Source organism: Bufo bufo, chromosome 9, assembly GCF_905171765.1.
Source record: "Bufo bufo chromosome 9, aBufBuf1.1, whole genome shotgun sequence".
Lineage (NCBI taxonomy): Eukaryota > Metazoa > Chordata > Amphibia > Anura > Bufonidae > Bufo > Bufo bufo.
Window position 1 is genome coordinate 139728347 of NC_053397.1, and position 22266 is coordinate 139750612.

At 42.6% G+C, this 22266-nt stretch overlaps 1 protein-coding gene across 2 annotated transcripts in view; it reads right to left on the minus strand.

The window, feature by feature from the left end:
• Window positions 1-4648: 4648 nt before the first annotated feature.
• EP300 (E1A binding protein p300) overlaps window positions 4649-22266 on the minus strand; it is a 256187-nt gene continuing 238569 nt past the window's right edge. Inside the window, exons 29-32 of one of the 2 annotated variants that reach the window (XM_040408432.1) lie at window positions 16929-16967; window positions 9499-9660; window positions 8614-8895; window positions 4649-8300 (exon numbers count right to left, since the gene is read on the minus strand). In XM_040408432.1, the coding sequence (XP_040264366.1) occupies window positions 6144-8300; window positions 8614-8895; window positions 9499-9660; window positions 16929-16967 (2640 nt within the window). In that variant the 3' untranslated portion in view covers window positions 4649-6143. The remainder of the gene's footprint in view (window positions 8301-8613; window positions 8896-9498; window positions 9661-16928; window positions 16968-22266) is intronic. The other variant, XM_040408434.1, reaches the window with a different exon arrangement.

Below are 22266 nucleotides of genomic sequence, written 5' to 3' on the forward strand. Positions count from 1 at the left end.
TATTTCAAATGTCTTATGCTTGCATGACCATTTGGCATTGTTGCCACCTTTCTGTAAATGTTATGCTGCATTTTCTTGATTGCTGTATGATTGCCAATAACAAAAATAAAGGTTAAATATATATATATATATATATATATATATATATATATATATATATATATATATATAAACATTCGCTCGTACGATTAATTTATGGAAAAAAAATGAAAGCTACTATTTAAGGCTCTCATTAACCAACTCAGCTCCCCTAGCTTAGACACCCTTAATGACCATGCCACTTTTTACAATTCTGACCTACACTACTTTCACCGTTTATTGCTCGGTCATGCAACTTACCACCCAAATGAATTTTACCTCCTTTTCTTCTCACTAATAGAGCTTTCATTTGGTGGTATTTCATTGATGCTGACATTTTTACTTTTTTGTTATTAATCGAAATTTAACGATTTTTTTTGCAAAAAATGACATTTTTCACTTTCAGTTGTAAAATTTTGCAAAAAAAATGACATCCATATATAAATTTTTCTCCAAATTTATTGTTCTACATGTCCTTGATAAAAAAAAAATGTTTGGGTAAAAAAAAAAAAATGGTTTGGGTAAAAGTTATAGCGTTTACAAACTATGGTACAAAAATGTGAATTTCCGCTTTTTGAAGCAGCTCTGACTTTCTGAGCACCTGTCATGTTTCCTCAGGTTCTACAATGCCCAGACAGTACAAACACCCCACAAATGACCCCATTTCGGAAAGTAGACACCCTAAGGAATTCGCTGATGGGCATAGTGAGTTCATAGAACTTTTTATTTTTTTTCACAAGTTAGCGGAAAATTATGATTTTTTTCTTTTTTTTTCTTTCTTACAAAGTCTCATATTCCAAACTTCCATGAACTCACTATGCCCATCACAAAATACCTTGGGGTGTCTTCTTTCCAAAATGGGGTCACTTGTGCGGTAGTTATACTGCCCTGGCATTCTAGGGGCCCAAATGTGTGGTAAGTAGTTTGAAATCAAAATGTGTAAAAAATGGCCAGTGAAATCTGTAAAAGAAAAAATGGCCGGTGAAATCCGAAAGGTGCTCTTTGGAATGTGGGCCCCTTTGCCCACCTAGGCTGCAAAAAAGTGTCACATATCTGGTATTGCCGGACTCAGGAGAAATTGGGCAATGTGTTTTGGGGTGTCATTTTACATATACCCATGCTGGGTGAGATAAATATCTCGGTCAAATGCCAACTTTGTATAAAAAAAAATTGGAAAAGTTGTCTTTTGCAAAGATATTTCTCTCACCCAGCATGGGTATATGTAAAAAGACACCCCAAAAAACATTGCCCAACTTCTCCTGAGTACGGTGATACCAGATGTGTGACACTTTTTTGCAGCCTAGGTGGGCAAAGGGGCCCACATTCCAAAGAGCACCTTTCGGATTTCACCGGCCATTTTTTTTTTTTTTTTTTTTTACAGATTTTGATTTCAAACCACTTCTCACACATTCGGGCCCCTAAAATGCCAGGGCAGTATAACTACCCCACAAGTGACCCCATTTTGGAAAGAAGACACCCCAAGGTATTTCATGATGGGCATAGTGAGTTCATGGAAGTTTTTATTTTTTATCACAAGTTAGTGGAATATGAGACTTTGTAAGAAAAAAAATTAATAATAACAAATCATCATTTTCCGCTAACTTGTGACAAAAAATAAAAAATTCTAGGAACTCGCCATGCCCCTCACGGAATACCTTGGGGGTGTCTTCTTTCCAAAATGGGGTCACGTGTAGGGTAGTTATACTGCCCTGGCATTCTAGGGGCCCTATTGTGTGGTAAGTAGTTTGAAATCAAAATGTGTAAAAAATGGCCGGTGAAATCCGAAAGGTGCTCTTTGGAATGTGGGCCCCTTTGCCCACCTAGGCTGCAAAAAAGTGTCACACATGTGGTATTGCCGTACTCAGGAGAAGTTGGGCAATGTTTTTTGGGGTGCCATTTTACATATACCCATGCTGGGTGAGAGAAATATCTTGGCAAAAGACAACTTTTCCCATTTTTTTTATACAAAGTTGGCATTTGACCAAGATATTTATCTCACCCAGCATGGGTATATGTAAAATGACACCCCAAAACACATTGCCCAACTTCTCCTGAGTACGGCATCACCACGTGTGACATTTTTTTGCAGCCTAGGTGGGCAAAGGGGCCCACATTCCAAAGAGCACCTTTAGGATTTCACAGATCATTTTTTACACATTTTGATTTCAAACTACTTACCACACATTAGGGCCCCTAGAAAGCAAGGGCAGTATAACTAACCCACAAGTGACCCCATTTTGGAAAGAAGACACCCCAAGGTATTCCGTGAGGGGCATGGAGAGTTCCTAGACTTTTTTATTTTTTTGTCACAAGTTAGCGTAAAAGGATGATTTTTTATTTCTTACAAAGTCTCATATTCCACTAACTTGTGACAAAAAATAAAAACTTCCATGAACTCACTATGCACCATCACGAAATACCTGGGGGTGTCTTTCCAAAATGGGGTCACTTGTGGGGTAGTTATACTGCCCTGGCATTTTAGGGGCCCGAATGCGTGAGAAGTAGTTTGAAATCAAAATCTGTAAAAAATGTCCGGTGAAATCCGAAAGGTGCTTTTTGGAATGTGGGCCCCTTTGCCCACCGAGGCTGCAAAAAAGTGTCACACATCTGGTATTGCCGTACTCAGGAGAAGTTGGGCAATGTGTTTTGGGGTGTCATTTTACATATACCCATGCTGGGTGAGAGAAATATCTCGGCAAAAGACAACTTTTCCCATTTTTTTATACAAAGTTGGCATTTGACCAAGATATTTATCTCACCCAGCATAGGTATATGTAAAATGACACCCCAAAACACATTGCCCAACTTCTCCTGAGTACGGCGATACCAGATGTGTGACATTTTTTTGCAGCCTAGATGCGCAAAGGGGCCCACATTCCTTTTATGAGGGCATTTTTAGACATTTGGATCCCAGACTTCTTCTCACGCTTTAGGGCCCCTAAAATGCCAGGGCAGTATAAATACCCCACATGTGACCCCATTTTGGAAAGAAGACACCCTAAAGTATTCAATGAGGGGCATGGCGAGTTCATAGAATTTTTATTTTTTTTGGCACAAGTTAGCGGAAATTGATTATTTTAATTTTTTTTTCTCACAAAGTCTCCCTTTCCACTAACTTGGGACAAAAATTTCAATCTTTCATGGACTCCATATGCCCCTCACGGAATACCTTGGGGTGTCTTCTTTCCGAAATGGGGTCACATGTGGGGTATTTATACTGCCCTGGCATTTTATGGGCCCTAAAGCGTGAGAAGAAGTCTGGAATATAAATGTCTAAAATTTTTTACGCATTTGGATTCCGTGAGGGGTATGGTGAGTTCATGTGAGATTTTATTTTTTGACACAAGTTAGTGGAATATGAGACTTTGTAAGAAAAAAAATAAAAAAATAAAAATTTCCGCTAACTTGTGCCAAAAAAATGTCTGAATGGAGCCTTACAGGGGGGGTGATCAATGACAGCGGGGTGATCAATGACAGCGGGGTGATCAATGACAGCGGGGTGATCAGGGAGTCTATATGGGGTGATCACCCCCCTGTCATTGATCACCCCCCTGTAAGGCTCCATTAAGACGTCCGTATGTGTTTTGCGGATCCGATCCATGTATCCGTAAAAAACATACGGACGTCTGAATGGAGCCTTACAGATCAATGACATGGGGGTGGAAAGGGGGTCTATATGGGGGGGATCACCCCCCTGTAAGGCTCCATTCAGACGTCCGTATGTTTTTTGAAGATCCACGGATACATGGATCGGATCCGCAAAACACAAACGGACGTCTGAATGGAGCCTTACAGGGGGGTGATCAATGACAGGGCGGTGATCAGGGAGTCTATATGGGGTGATCACCCCCCTGTCATTGATCACCCCCCTATAAGGCTCCATTCAGATGTCCGTATGTGTTTTGCGGATCCGATCCATGTATCCGCGGATCCGTAAAAAACATACGGACGTCTGAATGGAGCCTTACAAGGGGGTGATCAATGACAGGGGGGTGATCAGGGAGTCTATATGGGGTGATCAGGGGTTAATAAGTGACAGGGGGGGGGGGGTGTAGTGTAGTGGTGTTTGGTGCTAATTATTACTGAGCTGCCTGTGTCGATCCAAACAAAAGGGACCACCAGAGGACCAGGTATATTAGACGCTGTTATCAAAACAGCGTCTAATACACCTGTTAGGGGTTAAAAAAATCGCATCTCCAGCCTGCCAGCGAACGATCGCCGCTGGCAGGCTGGAGATCCACTCGCTTACCTTCCGATCCTGTGAATGCACGCGCCTGTGTGCCCGCGTTCACAGGAAATCTCGCGTCTCGCGAGATGACGCATATATGCGTGACTGTGCGCTCAGCTTCCGCCTCCGGAACGCGATCCTGCGTTAGGCGGTCCGGAGGCGGTTAAGGATTTAATTATGATTTTTAGTGCTGGTGGTCTGCGCTGACTAAAAACAGTAAGACAACTAAAAAAAGACTACTGACTGGTCCATAGAGTGATAAAGCTATCTAAAGTGTCTATGGACAAAGTATGCTCAACGAACATTCAGTATATGCATCAAGGTAGAAATAATACTACTCAATTATCTGTCTCACACAGTTTATTTAACAATAAGTAATAAATGAAATGCAACAATTTGTACAGTGATTTAAATTTTGTATTTAGAAGAGCCCGGTTCATTGCATGATTTACACCATTTAACACACATTACTGAAAGAGGGGGAGACATGAAAAGTAGCCTTTCCTGTTTCTCCATGTACAAATTTTTCAAGGATAAAGGATTGAACAGTCATGACCAGCATCATGGTGAACACTGGTATTCTTAGTTCTCTTTTACTCCGATTTTACAGTAATATGGATGGGGGGGGGGAAGAAAAAAAAAAAAAAAAAAAAAAAAAAAAAAGTGATTTATAACTATTAACCTTTTCCAGAATCGACAGTCCAATAAATATAGTACATCTGACCTGGCTGGTACAATAATATAGTAAAATAAACAAAATATATTTCCTTGATGCCCCTTTGAAACATGTATACATAACACCATTTAGGTTGCAAATACTTGCCTTAACAGAATATTTTCTGGGCTTCTTTTGTAAAAGATAAGGTAAACAAGACAAGAGGGCAGAAATGTACATTATTCTTATGCCTTGCACCCAATCAGCTCCCAGCACAGAAAAGAAGGGTAGGGCTATTTGTTATTTATATATATCATTTTATTTATATGTATGTATATATCTTCTGTTTTAAAGCAACATTAAACCATCCTCTGAAAACCTCTGTGTTTGCAGCACAGCAGTCCCATCTCACCAATTTTAAACAATCAATGCCTGGCAAAAGGGCAACTGACCATAAAAAGTAGCCTCTTCCAACTGTGATTCATGATTCCTTTAAATGGGAGACAAATATAATATAATATTTTATACAAAATATTATAATATATGTTAAAAAAAAAAAATATATATCACAGCAACTGGAAATTGTGAGCCCTGTATAGAGTGCAATTTGTGGCCAGTGAAAGAATTGACGTGGATTAAAGACAACAACTGAGACAAGGATGGTAACAAGAAAAATAATGGCTATACAAAAACCGTCCAACACCAAATAAAAACAGTCAACATTTTTTCATTAATTTAAGAAAATATAAGACAAACCAAAATTCACAACATAAAAACAGATCATGTTAGGTGTGTAGAAGATCAGGAGCTAGGGAATACTCTGCATCATAACAGGAAGATATCAAGAGGCTGGCCCAGCCACTGAAAATATATTCTTTGTAATAATTATAACAATATTAATATATGCCCCTCCCCACTCTACGTGGGCCTCTCTTTTCTTTTAACCCTAAAGCACAGTCTCTGAAGAATAAAAAAAAATAAAAATAAAAGGATAAATCAATATCTGAAAAAACCCAACAAGCCCTTCCTTCCCACCCTCCCTAATCCACAAAAAGAAACAGCTGTTCTTCAGTATAAAAAGTCAGTCTGAGAAGAAAATAAGTTTTTCTTTTCTGGATTTCTTACAAAGTCTTTGCTGAAGTAAAGAAGGATGGAAGTGCAACTTCCTTCTGTCCCCAACAATTAGTGGATGTCTAGTGTATTCTGTGAAAGGCTGGGATTAAGGTCCGAGTTCTCTGCACTCAGACCCAGGTCAGAGATTCCCCCTCCATGAAGACCAGCAATCTGAGACAGCATAGCTGAGGGATCTGGGCTTCCATAGTGTCCTTGATCCATAGGGTTCCCCTGTCCAACACCTACCATGCTCGGATGAGGAGAACTTGTCTGGGGAGAAACATGATGAGGAGATGGCTGGGGCTGCATGCGTGGAGATGGGCTAGAATGAGGGGGCTGGGACTGTGGTCGTGGGGATGGTACAGGCTGTGGAGAACGCACTTGGTTACTTAATGAAGGAGGGAGTTGCTGGCCTTGGAGGTGGGGTGACTGGGAAGGACCTGGCAACATATGTTGCTGTGGACTCATTGGATTCTGCTGTGCTGGAGATCCAATCTGCTGGTGCAAAAGGCGTTGCTGGAAGGTCTGCAAGCTATTGCCAGCATCTGCAGGTATTCCTTGGCTCATCTGTCCAATGCTACCTTGTTGCATCTGCATATGGTGCTGAAGTCGTTGTTGCTGTTGTGCATAACCACCCATAACCTGGTGCTGCTGAAACTGACTATGGTTAACCATTCCAGGGCCAGCTCCTTGTTGCTGCTGCTGTTGCATCATTTGCTGACGTCTAAGAATCATCTCTCGAAACTGTGGTGATATTCCAGCATGGTTCATGTTCACCTGTTGGCCTTGCGAATTCATCCCTGCTATACCCGTTTGTGAAGGAGGTGGTTGCTGAGGTGACTGCTGCTGAGGTGTTTGAGGTGGCTGGGACATGGTAGGACGCTGTCCTACTGCCGGCATTGGATTTAAGCCCTGCATGCCTGCACTGGGGTGCACAACTTGGGAAGGCATTCCTGTCATGTTGCCAATAGTTTGTGGTGCTTGGCTGCTGGCATATTTTGCTGCTCTCTGTTTGATAAAAGCAGCCAAAAGTTGTGGATTAGAGTGTAGGATATTCAGCACCTGCTGCTGTTGCATTGGTGAGCTGGGAGACCGCAAAGTACGCAGAAGGTTTTGAAGTGCAGCTTGTGGCAAGGAACCTTGCTTAGCTTGGCTTGGTCCAGGAACCTGCCCCATACCTGGTTGTGGAGGCATATTTATTGGTTGCCCCTGTTGCACAGGCATAACAGGTGATCTGTGCATGTTTGGCTGCATTGTTTGGGGTTGGCCAAGGCTAGTTTGTACCCATTGAGGTTGTGGTTGCTGTGGAGGCTGTGGCATACCTGCTGGACTCATTCCAGAATCGATAAGACTTGGTCCTCGTGGACCTTGCTGTGGGTTTATTCCCATTGGCTGCATGGGTTGAATTTGGTGAGAGTTCATCATGGGCCGAGGGAAAATTTGAGTCTTTGCCATTTGCCTTTGAGTCTCTGCTGCCCGCTGAATTTGCATGGCCATCTCCACAGCAGCTGGAGGAGGACCAGGCTGCTGTACTGAACCACCTTGAGGTGGTGTGGGAGAAGTAATTTGTCCAGCTGCCTTGCCTTGTGATATACTACTAGAGGACTGAGTACGTGCCATACCATATGGAGGGATATTATTAGGTGGCGGTGGTTGGGATGACTGTTGAGACTGGGGTTGAGGGGTCTGTGGTGTTGGCGGCTGCGGTCCAGTGGGTGTTGTTGGGCCAGCAGAATTTGGTGAGGGAAGCCCTTGTTGAGGGCCAACTACACCTGTTCTCTGCATGCTAGCCATACGCCTCCGCAGCATTTGGGCTTGCTGAAGTCTGTGCTGTAATTGTTGCTGCCGTAATTTCTGCTTGATATTGAGGCAGAAGGGTACAGGGCACTTGTTCTCTTGGCAGTGTTTAGCATGATAACAACAGAGAGCAATGAGTTGCTTGCAAATAGGACACCCACCATTTGTCTTACGTTTACAACCCTTTGTGTGCTGAACCACCCTTTTCATCTTCTGACATGATGGCAAAGAACAGTTTGCATTACGGCACTGGCAAGCGTGAACTAAAGACTGGATGCACCGTTGTATGCTTAGTCGACGAGAATCCCCAGGACTTTGTGATGCAGCTGCCTGTTGGTTGTTACTCTCATCATCCAAACCAAGTCCAAGCTTCTCCATTTTGTGCTCATGTGTTTTTGTGTTAAAGCAAGTAATGCACAAGTCGTAATCCTAAATGAAAAAAATAAAAGCTGTAGTTAGAAAAAGTTAAAAACACTGAATAATCTTGGAAAGAATACGTGCTAGTAGATAACAGAAGTGCAATGAAATACATCAGGTTAAAATTCCACTTTTAAACATCATGAAAAATATTCTGACAAAACTAGACTATAAATTAAAATGAACAAATGCTATACTTGTAGAAACATTATGCTAGATTTGTTTAGTTCTCTATATCCAGTTCATATTGATTATGCAATTTTACAGTGCATCTCGCACAAGCAGTTTTCTGTTGAGGGCTTGCTAAATTATAACGCACACTTACTTCACAAACTGTGCAGTGCCATCGTGTCTCCACGTGATGCTTGCATTCATTGCAGGTGTAAACAAACCGATCCTGGCTTTGGGTGTGAAGTTCAACTAACATGCACATTGTTGACCATTGGGCTCTACGCAAAGATGAGAACTCCAAGTGCTTGTCCCTCGCCAAAGTTAGAAAGGCATCCCGTCCATCCATTAAATCACAAGGGATTAGGGGATCTGGTTCCACGATTGGAGGAAGAGAGTTGGCAGCAGGTCCAGCAATCAAGCGGATAACAAAAAATACCTATATATATAAAAAAATAAAAATAATGTATTTACAGTAAATAATTACAGTTCAAATTGTGAAATGTTAGCAAATGAATAATGAAACATACAGTTTAACATAACTTGGTAATATACCTCTTAAAATTAAAGGAGTTGTATCATCTCAGACATTAGGGGATATCCAATGACTGATCGGTGCAGGTCCCACCTCTGGAACCCACACATATCTTTAGAATGGAGCCCACAAAGTGAAAGAGGGGGCACCGTGCCATGTGCGGCCACCTTCCATTCACTTCTAAGGGACTGACTGCTATTTCCGTCCGCCCCATAGAAGTTAATGAAGTAGTGGACGTGCTTGCGCGGTGTGCTCTCCATTCATTTCAATGGAACTGCCTAAAATAGCTGAGTGTGCCGCTTGGCTATTTTCAGCGCTCAATTAGGAATGACTGGAGGGTGGCTGCATTGCATGGTACGCCTTCCTTCACTTTGCATGCTCCATTCTAACAGGTGCGGGTCCCTAGCTATGTGCCCCCAAGGTGAGATGATATAACCCCCTTGTACCGGGTAAAGTATTTTTACTTTTATATTAGCACAGATTGTGACAGGTTCATGAGCTACCAACCTCTTTATGTTTCTCCATTGTAGCATAAAGTTTTTGCGATAAATCATTGGAAACATTAGGCATTCCAGGCTTCTTCTTGCTCCCTCGACTTAAACTACTCTTGTTCTTACTAGTCTTTTTATTGTTCTTCTTCTTTGCATTTTTGCTATCACCTTTCCCAACCTTTTGAAGACAAAACAAAAGAAATGAATAAGGCATAAATATTCTCCATTTTGCAAAATGTTTGGACACAGGATAGGTTTAAAAAACAAAAACACCCTATGAAACAGCTTTTCATTGCAGACAGCCAATAGCTATGCTCTAAAGCACCAGTCAACATAAAGAGGATGCACACTCATTATGGGCATAAGTCAGTACTGGTGTAAAGATCTGTTAGGCATAACTCTAATGACTATAGATTGGATTGAAAATGTCAATTTTTGTCAATGATACAAAGCTTTGCAAGATATTCAAAACTCAGAAGGATGCTAATACTATGGCAACATGGGTAAAAGTATTACAGATTAAATTTAATGCTTTTAAATGTATAACACACCCACATCATTAATAGTATTACTGCATCTACACTAGATGTAATAAAACGGTTGACAGAAAAACAAGAAGCAACTTAAACTGAATGAAATGTGAACAAGGCCTTACAAGCAAGCAGTCAGAGCTGCGGCAAAAGAAAATACGATTTTAAAGGTGTGTAAAAGATCAAAACTGACAGTTCTAATTGCCCTTTTGTGATGTGTTCAAATGATGCAGTGGTGGGTTGAGTGGCCCACAACCAGGGGCACTGCTGAGCTGTTTGTTAGCCTCATACATAAACTTCTAGCATTAATAATATAGATTCTCCAGAATGATTACAAGGAGATTGTAAGTAGTTACTAATAGACATGTCAGGAGAGGTGACCGTTCTGGAATGTTTCTCTCATCCAGGGACTACAAAACATGATAATTACCAGAGGTCGCACTACATTTTTTACGGCAGAGTGAAAATATTCCTCTCACCATTTTTGAGGAGTATTTTTTAGCCGAGGTGGAGTACGAAAGTTGCAGTAATTCAAATAATACGTAGGGCTAAATAACATTAAGGACTTGTTCACATCTGCATTGGAGGCTCTGCTCGTGGCGTCTGTTGTAGATTCTATAAAAAGACTGGACAACAGCCCACCCAAAGTGACCAATAACAAAGCTCCTAGCTGTACAAAGCTTTGTCATTGGTTATTTCAGGAACTAGCAGCATCACTGCGCTGCCTGCGCTATTCACAGCGCACCCCTGCACTGATAAATGGCAGGGAAAAGCCTAACACGTATTGGTAAGCATAAGACTTCTTTTTAGGGAGTAAATGGCCTGAACAGGCGGCTATGACGCTTGTACAGGGGTTATTGTGGTCTCTAATAAATACCATTTACTAATCATGTGATTTTCCATTAACCCCAATAATGGCACAGGTAGGAGGGTTTTCTCATATACAGAAATATAAAGGAATGACTGGGCACACCTAAGATATTGGTAGCTAATATTTATTACAGTACTAAAATAGTTTAAAACACAAATCCGGTGTAAGGATATACAATACAAAATATAGCTTTAAAGAGGACCTTTCACCGATTCTTACCCTATGAACTAACTATACAGATATGTAGAGCGGCGCCCGGGGATCTCACTGCACTTACTATTATCCCCGGGCGCCGCTCCGTTCTCCTGCTATGCCCTCCGGTATCTCCGCTCACTAAGTTATAGTAGGCGGAGATACCAGTCCCTAAGTTATGGTAGGCGGAGTCTGCCCTAGCGCTGGCCAATCGCAGCGCAGAGCTCACAGCCTGGGAGGTTATTTTCTCCCAGGCTGTGAGCTCTGCAATGCGATTGGCCAGCGCTAGGGCAGACTCCGCCTACCATAACTTAGGGAACGGAGATACCGGAGGACATAGCAGGAGAACGGAGCGGCGCCCGGGGATAATAGTAAGTGCAGTGAGATCCCCGGGCGCCGCTCCACATGTATGTATACTTAGTTCATAGGGTAAGAATCGGTGAAAGGTCCTCTTTAAAACGCTGCCTTGCTGTTGAGCAGCATTCAACGCAAAAGTTCTGCGTATTTGTGGTTGAGATGAAGCTAAGTTGGTCACTCAGCTTCATATACTTCATGTGAGTGCACCGCATCCAAGTATATACTTCATGTGAGTGCACCGCATCGATCTTACTTAAGGAACAACTCTGAACCGACTCACAAAATACAGCCGGTCTGAAACTTCTACCCGAAAAGTTGGGATACCTCATCCGGATCCAACCGAGCGGGACCTCGTGCAGTAACCAAACTGCTAACAGGTGACCCATACTATCAATTGCGGGATTCACCTGACCGCAACAAGAAAACCGGGAGTAAGTTCCGATAGACGGCAGAGGCTTCTCCTACATTTGAGAACCCTCCAACACCGGTAAGAGTGTTCCTTTATTAACTACTGCCTTACCGCTGGATCCATTCCTGACCGAAAGCGGGACGCCGCTGAGTCAGTGACGGAGCAAACAATTATACTTGACTATTGCAAATTCATTTTATAGCACCATCCTGCTATCCCAAATTGGCAACAAATATTTGTGGGAGCTCATTTGCTACATTTGGACATTTTTTAGGGGAAGCGAATTCATATTCTTATTTTATCCCACTGTCACCCGATTTTATATCTCATTGTCACTTGATAAGCGTTATCAATATTGTATTTTAACTGCTAATATATTGTTATATTTCCACTGTATGTACACATATCTTACTTACCCAAGGTGTCTGCTTATGCTGAGTTTGGAATGAGGCTGTTGGGTTACAATATCATTTGTAAGTGACCAACTCAGCTTCATCTCAACCACAAATACGCAGAACTTTTGCGTTGAATGCTGCTCAACAGCAAGGCAGCGTTTTAAAGCTATATTTTGTATTGTATATCCTTACACCGGATTTGTGTTTTAAACTATTTTAGTACTGTAATAAATATTAGCTACCAATATCTTAGGTGTGCCCAGTCATTCCTTTATATTTCTGTTCTTTTCAGCAGCGGGGTCACGCTGCAAGACTGAGAGCACCCTGTTTGGTGTATCAACCATCCTGTGCATCCAACTAATACACTATTATTGTTTTCTCATATACAATTTAATCTAAGGGACTCAGTCACCTAAGACAAAGGAATGCACCACCAGAATGAGAAGGGGATGCCCCAGGTTGGAAGCTTTGCTGGCATCTGCAGACTTGTGGGAAGGATCAGTTGAGAAACAGGAGGATGAACACAAAGTAGTAATCCAGACCCCATGCTGGCAGTGCTCCTTATGTAGCACTGCTCTTAAAGGAGTTGACCACTTGGTGGCTACTGTTAAACCAATGTGTTTGCATCATGACTATATAGCACTTTCCAACATAACCTTTGTTGATATTATGCACCATTTTCTATAATTCATAAGCTGTGCTCCCTGTTAAGAAAGTCATTTGTGTTTTCCAAACTGAGATCCTGACTTGGGATGAGTGAATTTTATATTTTTAAGTTGGTTTTCAGTTTGTGCTGTGGTATTTACTGAATTGCGTTATGGATTCAGTTACCATGGACCGTAACGCAATTCCATAACGGAATGCCTTTAGAGGCATTCCGTTTTTATCGCGTCACAATAAAAGTCTCTGGCCTGCATAACTGATCCATCCGGTTTACGTTATGCTGGAGTCCTCTTCTGGACTCTATTACGACGGATTGAATAACGGAATGCCTCTAAAGGCATTCAGTCATGGAATTGTTATGGTCCGTAGTAACGGAATCCATAACGCAATTCAGTAAATACCACAACACAAACCCGCACACGAACCTCAAAATATGAAATTCGCTCATCCCTAATCCTAACCATAAAATGGCTGCCGATGGAAGGTCATGTGACCAGACAAATCACTCAGTCTCCTCCATTCAAATACACTGCACCTGCCATATGCATTTGCACAATTGGGAGTTTAGTGACGGGTGCTAGAATGGAGGAGGCTGAGTGAGGTGTCTGGTCACATGACCCTCCATCAGCGGCCATCTTATGGGCATAACTTTTATGCAGAAAGGACAGAAGATTTGCTCAATAAGGAGACTTATGGCAGATGGCACAGAATATCAAAGGCTATATTAGTGTAATATCTCATCTTATGCCTACACCCATTTATAATGCAAATTGTTATGGTCCAATGTATTGTGTTTTAATATCTAAAAACCAATAAAATTTAAAATCTGCTACTGTGTGAATGAGCAAGACATTAACATAATGGTATAGACACATGGATAACACCGATCACATCTGTTAAAAAGAGCCTGCAATAGCACTATCAAAAAAGTGTGCAGCATCACTTCAAACACGCAATGGTGCCACTCATCACCAGCTTCCTGCAGCCTGACTGCCCACTCACTGTCCCAGCAGTAAGTTATGGAATTGTGTCCTAATTTGGTGCCGGGGCTCAAGTATATGGCGACATTTGTGTTCCAGATAATCATCTAAGCCTACATTTACATCTGCTGAATTCTAGTCTGCTGCACTATTTTGTCTGGTGGAGTGCCCGGCTCCCTGACTGAAACCTGATGGAAACCAATATACTCAATAAGGTCCTTCGGGTGTAGTCTGCAGGCATTGTGCAACAGCTGGTGCTTCAGAGCAACAAATATTTAGCAGAGATATGAATGAAGCATTTTTTATTTTTATGTAAGAAATCAGCATTGGTAATAAAGAAAACTATTCCTAAGGCTAGTTTCACGCTAGCGGCAGGGGAATCCGGCAGGCTGTTCCTGTGGGTGAATGTATGCAATACTTTTAGTCCGGCTGCTTCTCACCGTGCCGCTGTCAGAACTCCACCCCCGCCATCATTATAGTCAATGGGGATGGAGCGGCAGTCCGGGGGCACACGTGAACTAGCGGCAGGATGGATCCAACAGGCTGTTCACCCGCCGGAGTCCCCTGCCGCTAGTGTGAAAGTACCCTAACACACACACACACATATATAAGATAGGTACCCATATAATAATTTTCTCCATCATGTAAATTTTAAACAAAATCCTATTTGCCTCATCCATAAAGTAAAAAATGCTCAACTCAAATCTTTAGTGGCATGCAACAAAAGTATTGCACTTCGACTCATATTACCAACACTATGTTTCAATATATTCTATTTGTAGCAGTCGACTTGTCTGGCATAATCACAACGGTCTTCCATTACGACTGTTTGTATTACTTTTCTGAGGGCTGAATTACGCAATGGGGAGATCAAAACTGGGGCAAAGGAAAACTGGCTTAGTGGCCAATGGCAATGAATCTGACTTCACCTTTCATTTCTCAGAGTTCCTTTGGAAAATAAAAGGTGGAATATGATTGATTGCTATGGGCAACTTAGGCTACTTTCACACCTGCGTTTAGGTCGGATCCGTCTGGTATCTGCCCAGACGGATCCGCACCTATAATGCAAACGTTTAGATCCGTTCAGAACGGATCCGTTTGCATTACCATGAACAAAAAAAAATAAAAAAAAAGTTTTTTTTTTTTGTTGTTCATGATAATGCAAACGGATCCGTTTTGACTTTACATTGAAAGTCAATGGGAGACGGATCCGTTTGAAAATTGAGCCATACTGTGTCAACTTCAAACGGATCCGTCCCCATTGACTTACATTGTAAGTCTGGACGGATCCGTTTGCCTCCGCACGGCCAGGCGGACACCTGAACGCTGCAAGCTGCGTTCAGGTGTCCGCCTGCTGAGCGGAGGACAAACGAAGCCAGACTGATGCATTCTGAGCGGATCCGCATCCATTCAGAATGCATTAGGGCTGGACGGATCCGTTCGGGGCCGCCCGATCAGACAGGCTGACTATCATAAATTATGATGATTGTCCGTTCGGGTCGGGGAGCGGCTGTGCGCATGAGCCCTAAAACGGCCATAAACAATAGCTGTTGGTCAAACGATCATTCTACCAACAGCTCGCTCTCTTACTACTACCTCATTCACATACACAGTTGGTCCAGCTGAATCTGTGTGTGTATTCAGTAGGGAGAGAGAAAAGTAGGACACTGCCAGACACTTCTGATGCTGACTTACCACCTGGGAGAACAAAGGGACTGGGTGATCGTATTCACTTCCCGCAATCCTTCTCTCCCTGACATCATCCGTCATGGAAGAGATGGGAGCTTCCCATACACAGACTGTCTGTTTAACCCACTAATAAGTATTGGAGCCTTAAGCCTGCCACTAAGGCCCCTTTCACATGAGCACACTCAGTGTGCGAAAGGGATCGTGCTGTTTGGACTACAGAAGTGTATGGCATTATCATGATTGATAATGCTGTGTGCCTCTGCAAGACCTTTCTGTAACGGAATCATGCCGACAGCTTTATGGGGGCCGCTCCATACAGGCCCACAGGTACGTCACGGTGGCTAAATAGATTAAAACCACCTGCCTAATATTGTGCACACACACTCAGAAGATCCTTTAAAGGGAACTTGTCACCATGAAACTACAGTACAATCTTAGGCAGTATGTTATAGGGCAGGAGATGAGTAGATTAATATATAGGTTTATGGGAGAAGAATTAGTGTAACTTGCATTTTATTAATTTAAATCTGTTCTTTCTCAGCTCAGTAACCAAGTGAGGTGTCTTATCAGCAATTGACAACCTTCCCTGTAAAATGTGTATAGAAACTGTCAATGATAAAACTGCTTATTTGGCTACTGAGCTCAGAAGCAGAGCCTTGAAGATTCTCTGACCTGTTAGAAAGGTACATGATGCAATCTGTAGTGAATGTAAACTCAGTGACGGTTTGTGAGATATTCTCTCCCTTCTAATTGTTAGATGTGTCCTGTAACCAACTCTCACCTCCATCTGACACAGGAGATGGTCAGTTAATTCTCTATTCATTCCTATGAGACTGACATTGAGGCTCCTTTAGGAATACATAGAGAAACTGACTTCCTGTCCACACAAGAAGCGGTTATTTGGAAAGTCTGATTGCTGGTCAGATGACACAACCAAGAAGCAGAAGGGAGGGGATAGCTCACAAACACAGACACAGGTAATAAGATTACATTCACCCCAGATAACATCATGTACCTTTCTAGCAGGTGAGAGAATACATTTTTTGCGGGAGTTCTACTTTAAATAAATTACAAGTTTTACCAAATCATTTACCAATAAAAACTGTCTCAATCTGCTCAGATTCTCCTGCTCTATAACATGCTGCCGGCAGATTGCACTGTATTTTCATTGGGACAGGTTCCCTTTAAGTCTTCTAAGTTACGAGGTGAAGCCTCCATGGTTTAAACTTGTTTTTCCAGCACATCCCACAGACATTCAGAGTGAGATCTGGGGGACTGGGAATGGGTGCAGAATATGGACACGTAAGGAGCTATTCCAAAACATGCAAGCCAGCTGTGAGATGGGAAAATAAGATACTACCTTAGGAAGGATGTGACAGGACAGAGAACCATCTTGTACCTATGGAGGATAAGACATGGGGACTTACAAAATAGTGCAACCAACTTAGAGCCTCTGCGAATATAGGAGATGACCACTAAAAATGCAATGTTGCTGCAAAAAAGGCAAAGGGAGACCTTCAGCAAGGTTTAAAGGGAGAACAAAGTCTAGAGAGCATTGAGGAAGAAAAGTTAAGGCTCATTGACAATGAACGGACAAAGCAGAGATCTGGCGCTTAAGAAAAATCATATACATGTTCCAGGCCAGACTGGAGAAAAGACAATATGGTGAATGGAAAAAACTAAGACTCGCAACATGAAAATTGGCACTTCAGGTACAGACCTTTTTCTCCAACTGCTGTAGTGAACGAGAGGCTTCCCACATCGCTGCACCACTCCAGGTACTCTCTTGGTGGTTGAGATAAGCTACAGCTGTGGAATTCAAATGCAGAGAAGGAGTGTGGAACGGAGCATACAGGATGGCTTTGAAAGACCATCATGCCCAGAACTCTCATGTGAAAGAGAAAAAGGGAAGGCTTGACTAAAAGACACTCTGGATTGGGAGATAGAACCTTGGCTGGTGGAAAAACCTTTACTAGGCAAGTGGCAAAGATTATGCCCAAGAAATCTATCCATTAACTGGGAACAAGGGAGGACCCCACTGTTGATAATCCACCTGAATTGGGAGAGAAAGTCCAGGGGAATCAAAAGACTGGGAAGGTAGTCTTCCTCAGAGCAGGCCTTCAAGGAGAGGTTGCCCAGGTATGGAATTACAGCAACTCCCCTGGCATAGTGGAGAGCAATGAAATTGCCATGACCTTGGCAAAAATCCTTGGGGCTTGGCCAAGCCAACAGGTAAAAGAAGGGCCACAAACTGAGTGATGCAAACCACTGATGAGATTTTGCAATGGGAATGTGGAGGTAAGTGTTGTGGAAGTCAATGGACAACCGGAACTCGCCAACCTCCAGGGACGCAACCAAAGACGGTAGGGACTCAATTAAAACTCCAGGTGTACCTAAACTAAAACAAATCATTTCATCAAGTCCAAAATGAAATGGAGAGAGCTGTTCGTAGGAACAGTAAAGAGGTTGGAGTAAAACCCTTAGAAAAACACTCTGAAAGTGAGATGGGAATGATCATGCAAGGAGGTAATGGATGGCTTTAAAAGAAAGCTAATGGCCAAGGAGGAGACCTTGTATCCAGTCGACACCACCTCCCAAACTAAAACGTAATTTAGGGGATTTGGCTTGCAAGCCAAATCTACTTAAAAAACAGCACAGATTTCAACTTATCTAAGGTGATGACTCAAGTGGGGAAAGAGTCTCAAGCAGAAGAGGACTTCGTGAGGAGACTTGGAAACCTTAGTGAATGCTTGCCAGGAAAGATTGGCTTGAAGCATGGAGCAGAAGGAATTCCTACCCCTCGCAGTCTCTGAAATGAGCTGTTTGGGAAGCACCTGGAAGAGCCTGTCACCTGAACGAAACAGCAATAAGCACCTTCTTAGAAGCTGCATTGACTTCTCAGGAAAGGAGCCACACCAAGCGAATAGCATACTCCAGGGATACATCAGGAATACTTGGAAACGAGAAGAGCGAGATCCCCATAGTATAAGCCCCGATGGAAAAAAAAAAAAAAAAAAACGTAATTAGACTTACCGGTAATTGTTTCCTTGAGTCCACCATGACGGCTTAACTTGGAGATTGACCCCTTGACCTCTGTAGAGAGTTTAAAGGCCACCACCCACTCTCACCCTCAGTGCTTCCAAATTATAATATTATTATATATATATATTATATATATATATATATATATATATATATATATATATATATATATATATATATATTTATTAGTATTAATTCATACTCTAACTGCTCCTTAAATTCTCAGGGAAATATACTAGCCGTCATGGTGGACCCAAGGAAACAGAATTACCGGTAAGTCTAATTAAGTTTTTTCCATTTCGTCCACCATGACGGCTTAACCTGGAGAACTGCCAGATTACTTAGTAGGGTGGGTAACTGCTTGCAGGACCTTCTGTCCGAAGGTCAAGTCAGCAGAAGCTGAAACATTAATACGATAGTGCCTAATAAATGTATTAATACTGGACCAGGTGGCCGCTTTGCAGATTTTATCTACCTCCTTTTTCTGCCCATGAGGAGGCCACAGCTCTTGTGGAATGGGCCCTTATATCTGTAGGACTATCAAGCCCGCCGTCTGGTAGCAGCAGAATATAGTGGATTTGATCCAGCGCCCATAGGAGGCCTTGGATGCCTTTTTTCCCTTTGTTTGGACCAGTAAACTGAACGAGAAGATTATCTTCCTGAATTCCTTTGTTGCCTCTAGGTATTGTAAGACAGTACCTACGACATCCAGGAGTTGGTATTGATCCTCAGATGTACTCATCACATCTTTAGGGAATGACGGAAGGACAATCTCCTGGTCTCTATAAAAGTCTGAAACGACTTTTGGAAGTAACCCTGGATTCAACCTCAACACTATTTTATCGGAAAATATAGAAAGATAGGGTTCCCGACAGGAGCGCGCCTGGATCTCTCCTAGACGTCTAGCTGATGTTATGGCTATTAGGAAGGCAGCCTTGAGCATCAGGTGCTTGACTGAAATGTCCTGCACAGGGGTAAAGGGCGGTTTCATTAATCCTTTCAAGACCCGGTTTATGTTCCACTGAGGGGTCCTTGGGGCTATGGATGGTCTTCATCTCGAGGCGGCTCTTACAAATCTTCTTACCCATCTATGGCTGGCCAGGTCTGTATCATAGCATGCTCCTAAAGCAGAAGTTTGTACTTTAAGCGTACTGGGTCTCAGACCCAAATCCAGTCCCCTCTGGAGAAAATCAAGAACCTTTACGATGCCAGCTGCAGTATTTTCCCCAGATCTTGATATATATACCGGAGATGACCTTTTTCCTGCTGGATTTGAGAGTATTGATAACCTTTTCGGAAAGAACCCTGCTTTTTTATACTTTGCGCTCAGGATCCATGCCGACAATTTTAACAGGCCCGGATTCTGATGGAGGATCGGACCCTGCGTTAGAATGTCCTCCTGGAGGGGAATTCTCCATGGTTCCTCCAGGGCTAATTCCTTTAAAAACAGGAACCAGTTTCTTTTTGTCCAGTATGGGACCACTAGGATCACTGTTACTGGGTCGGACCTTCTCTTTTGTAGTACGCAAAAAATTAACGCCCAAGGAGGAAAAGCATAGGCTAGATCCCAGGTCCACCTGATCGAGAAAGCATCCACCGCCCAAGGCCTTTCCCTCGGGTTTAGGGAGCAAAAGAGTCTTACCTTCGCATCTTCCCTTGCTGTGAAGAGGTCTATTTGAGGGGTTCCCCATCTTCTGGAGATCTGTCAGAACACCTCTGGACGTAGGGACCATTCCCCAGGGTCTAAGGTGTTTCTGCAGAGGAAGTCTGCTTGTGAATTTTCTGTACCTTTTAGATGGATTGCTGTGATGGAGGATACATTCTTTTCCGCCCAAAAGAATATCTTCCCTGCCAGTTCTTCTAGACTTGGAGATCTCGTGCTTCCCTGGTGCTTTAAGTATGGTACTGCTGTCACATTGTCAGAGAGTATCTTGAGGTGTTTTCCGAGTACCACTTTCTGGGATGTTTTTAGCGTCTCCCAGATCGCCCTTAGCTCTCAGTAGTTTGAGGATTTTATTTTTATGTCGTCTGACCATCTGCCTTGGTAGTTTGAGGAGTGTCTACCCTTGCCCCCATCCTGTACCGCTAGCGTCTGTGAACACTTGGATCTCTGGATTTTTTTATCCAGGGTACGTCCCTTGACAGATTTTTCGGATATTCTTTTTTTCTAGAGAAGACTGTTTTTTGTCCCAATTTTTTAGGATCCAGGATTGGGTTATCCTGGTATGAGCCTGAGACCAAGATACTGATGTGATGCAAGAGGTCATCATTCCCAATAGACTCATGGCATTGTGTTTGGAGCACTGGGCCTGGCCCTGAAATTTTTTAGTTTTTTCTCTGAAGGCTATTAGTTTTTCTTGAGGAAGAGACGTCGTCTGGGTTATCGAATCTAGAAGTACTCCTAGGAATTTCATCTTGGTGGATGGGACCAGACAAGATTTTCTGATTTATTATCCAGTCCAACTCTGAAAATCTGCGAGTTAGGCAACTTGTGTGACTGGACGCTTCTGACTCTGAGTTTCCCAAAATGAGAACGTCGTCTAGATACGGAAAGATTTTTATTCCCTCTGATCTGAGAGATCATTTCCATTACTAGCTTTGTGAAAACCCTTGGGGCAGAAGAAATTCCGAAGGGTAGAGCAATGAACTGGAAGTGGTTTACCACTCCGGTGCGGTCTTTCAGTGCGAACCTGAGATACTTTTGCGAGTTTTCGTGTTTGGGGACGTGATAATTTTCCTTCAGATCTATGGACATCATGTAATCTCCTTCTTTGATTAAAGGAGTGATGGTCATTATAGATTCCATTTAGAATTTTCTGTATACAATGGATCTGTTTAATACCTTTAGATTTATGATAGTACGGAAGGAGCTGTCTGGTTTCTGAACCAAAAACAGGTTTGAATAATAACCCCTGACTCTGTAAACTGTAAGACTTCCTGCCGAATCCTTCCCAGAACCCTTGGGCTGTGGGAGGTTATCCAGAACTTTCTTGGAGGGGCTGAAGAAAACTCTATTCAGTAACCGTTTTGTAAAATATCCAAGGCCCAGGGGTTCTGGGTCACAGTTTCCCAGTGGGATAGAAATTTCCTCAACCTTCCTCCCACTCTGGCGTCATTGTTTGTCAGACTGTTTTGGGGGTTGAGAAGGAAACCTCTGCCTTTCCCCCCTTTTTGGTAACTCCACCTAACCGTTTTCTCTTTCCCCCTATAGGGGTGTTGGGTGTTAAAGGAACGAAAGGGCTTTTTTTTATTTTCCTCAGGGAATCCTTTCTGTCTGCTGCTTCCTCCTCGAGGATAGAATCCAGAACGGGACCAAAAACGTATTCCCCTAAAAAGGCGATAGAACATAATTTTGCTTTTGACGTTCTATCCCCTCCCCAAGATTTCATCCACAGAGCCCTCCTTGCAGAATTTGAGAGAGCAGCATCCTTGGTGGCGAACCTCACAGACTCAGCTGAGGCATCCGCCAAAAATGCAGTAGCCGACTTAAGGAGAGTTATAAAAATGTAGGATTTCTTCCCTCTGGGTCTTATTTTTAATATGGTTTTCCAGTTCAAAAATACATTGACCTAGCTACGGAGGTTGCAGCTATGTTCGTTTTTTCTACCGAACATGGATGCTTCCCAAGATTTTTTTCAGGAGAGAATCCGCCTTTC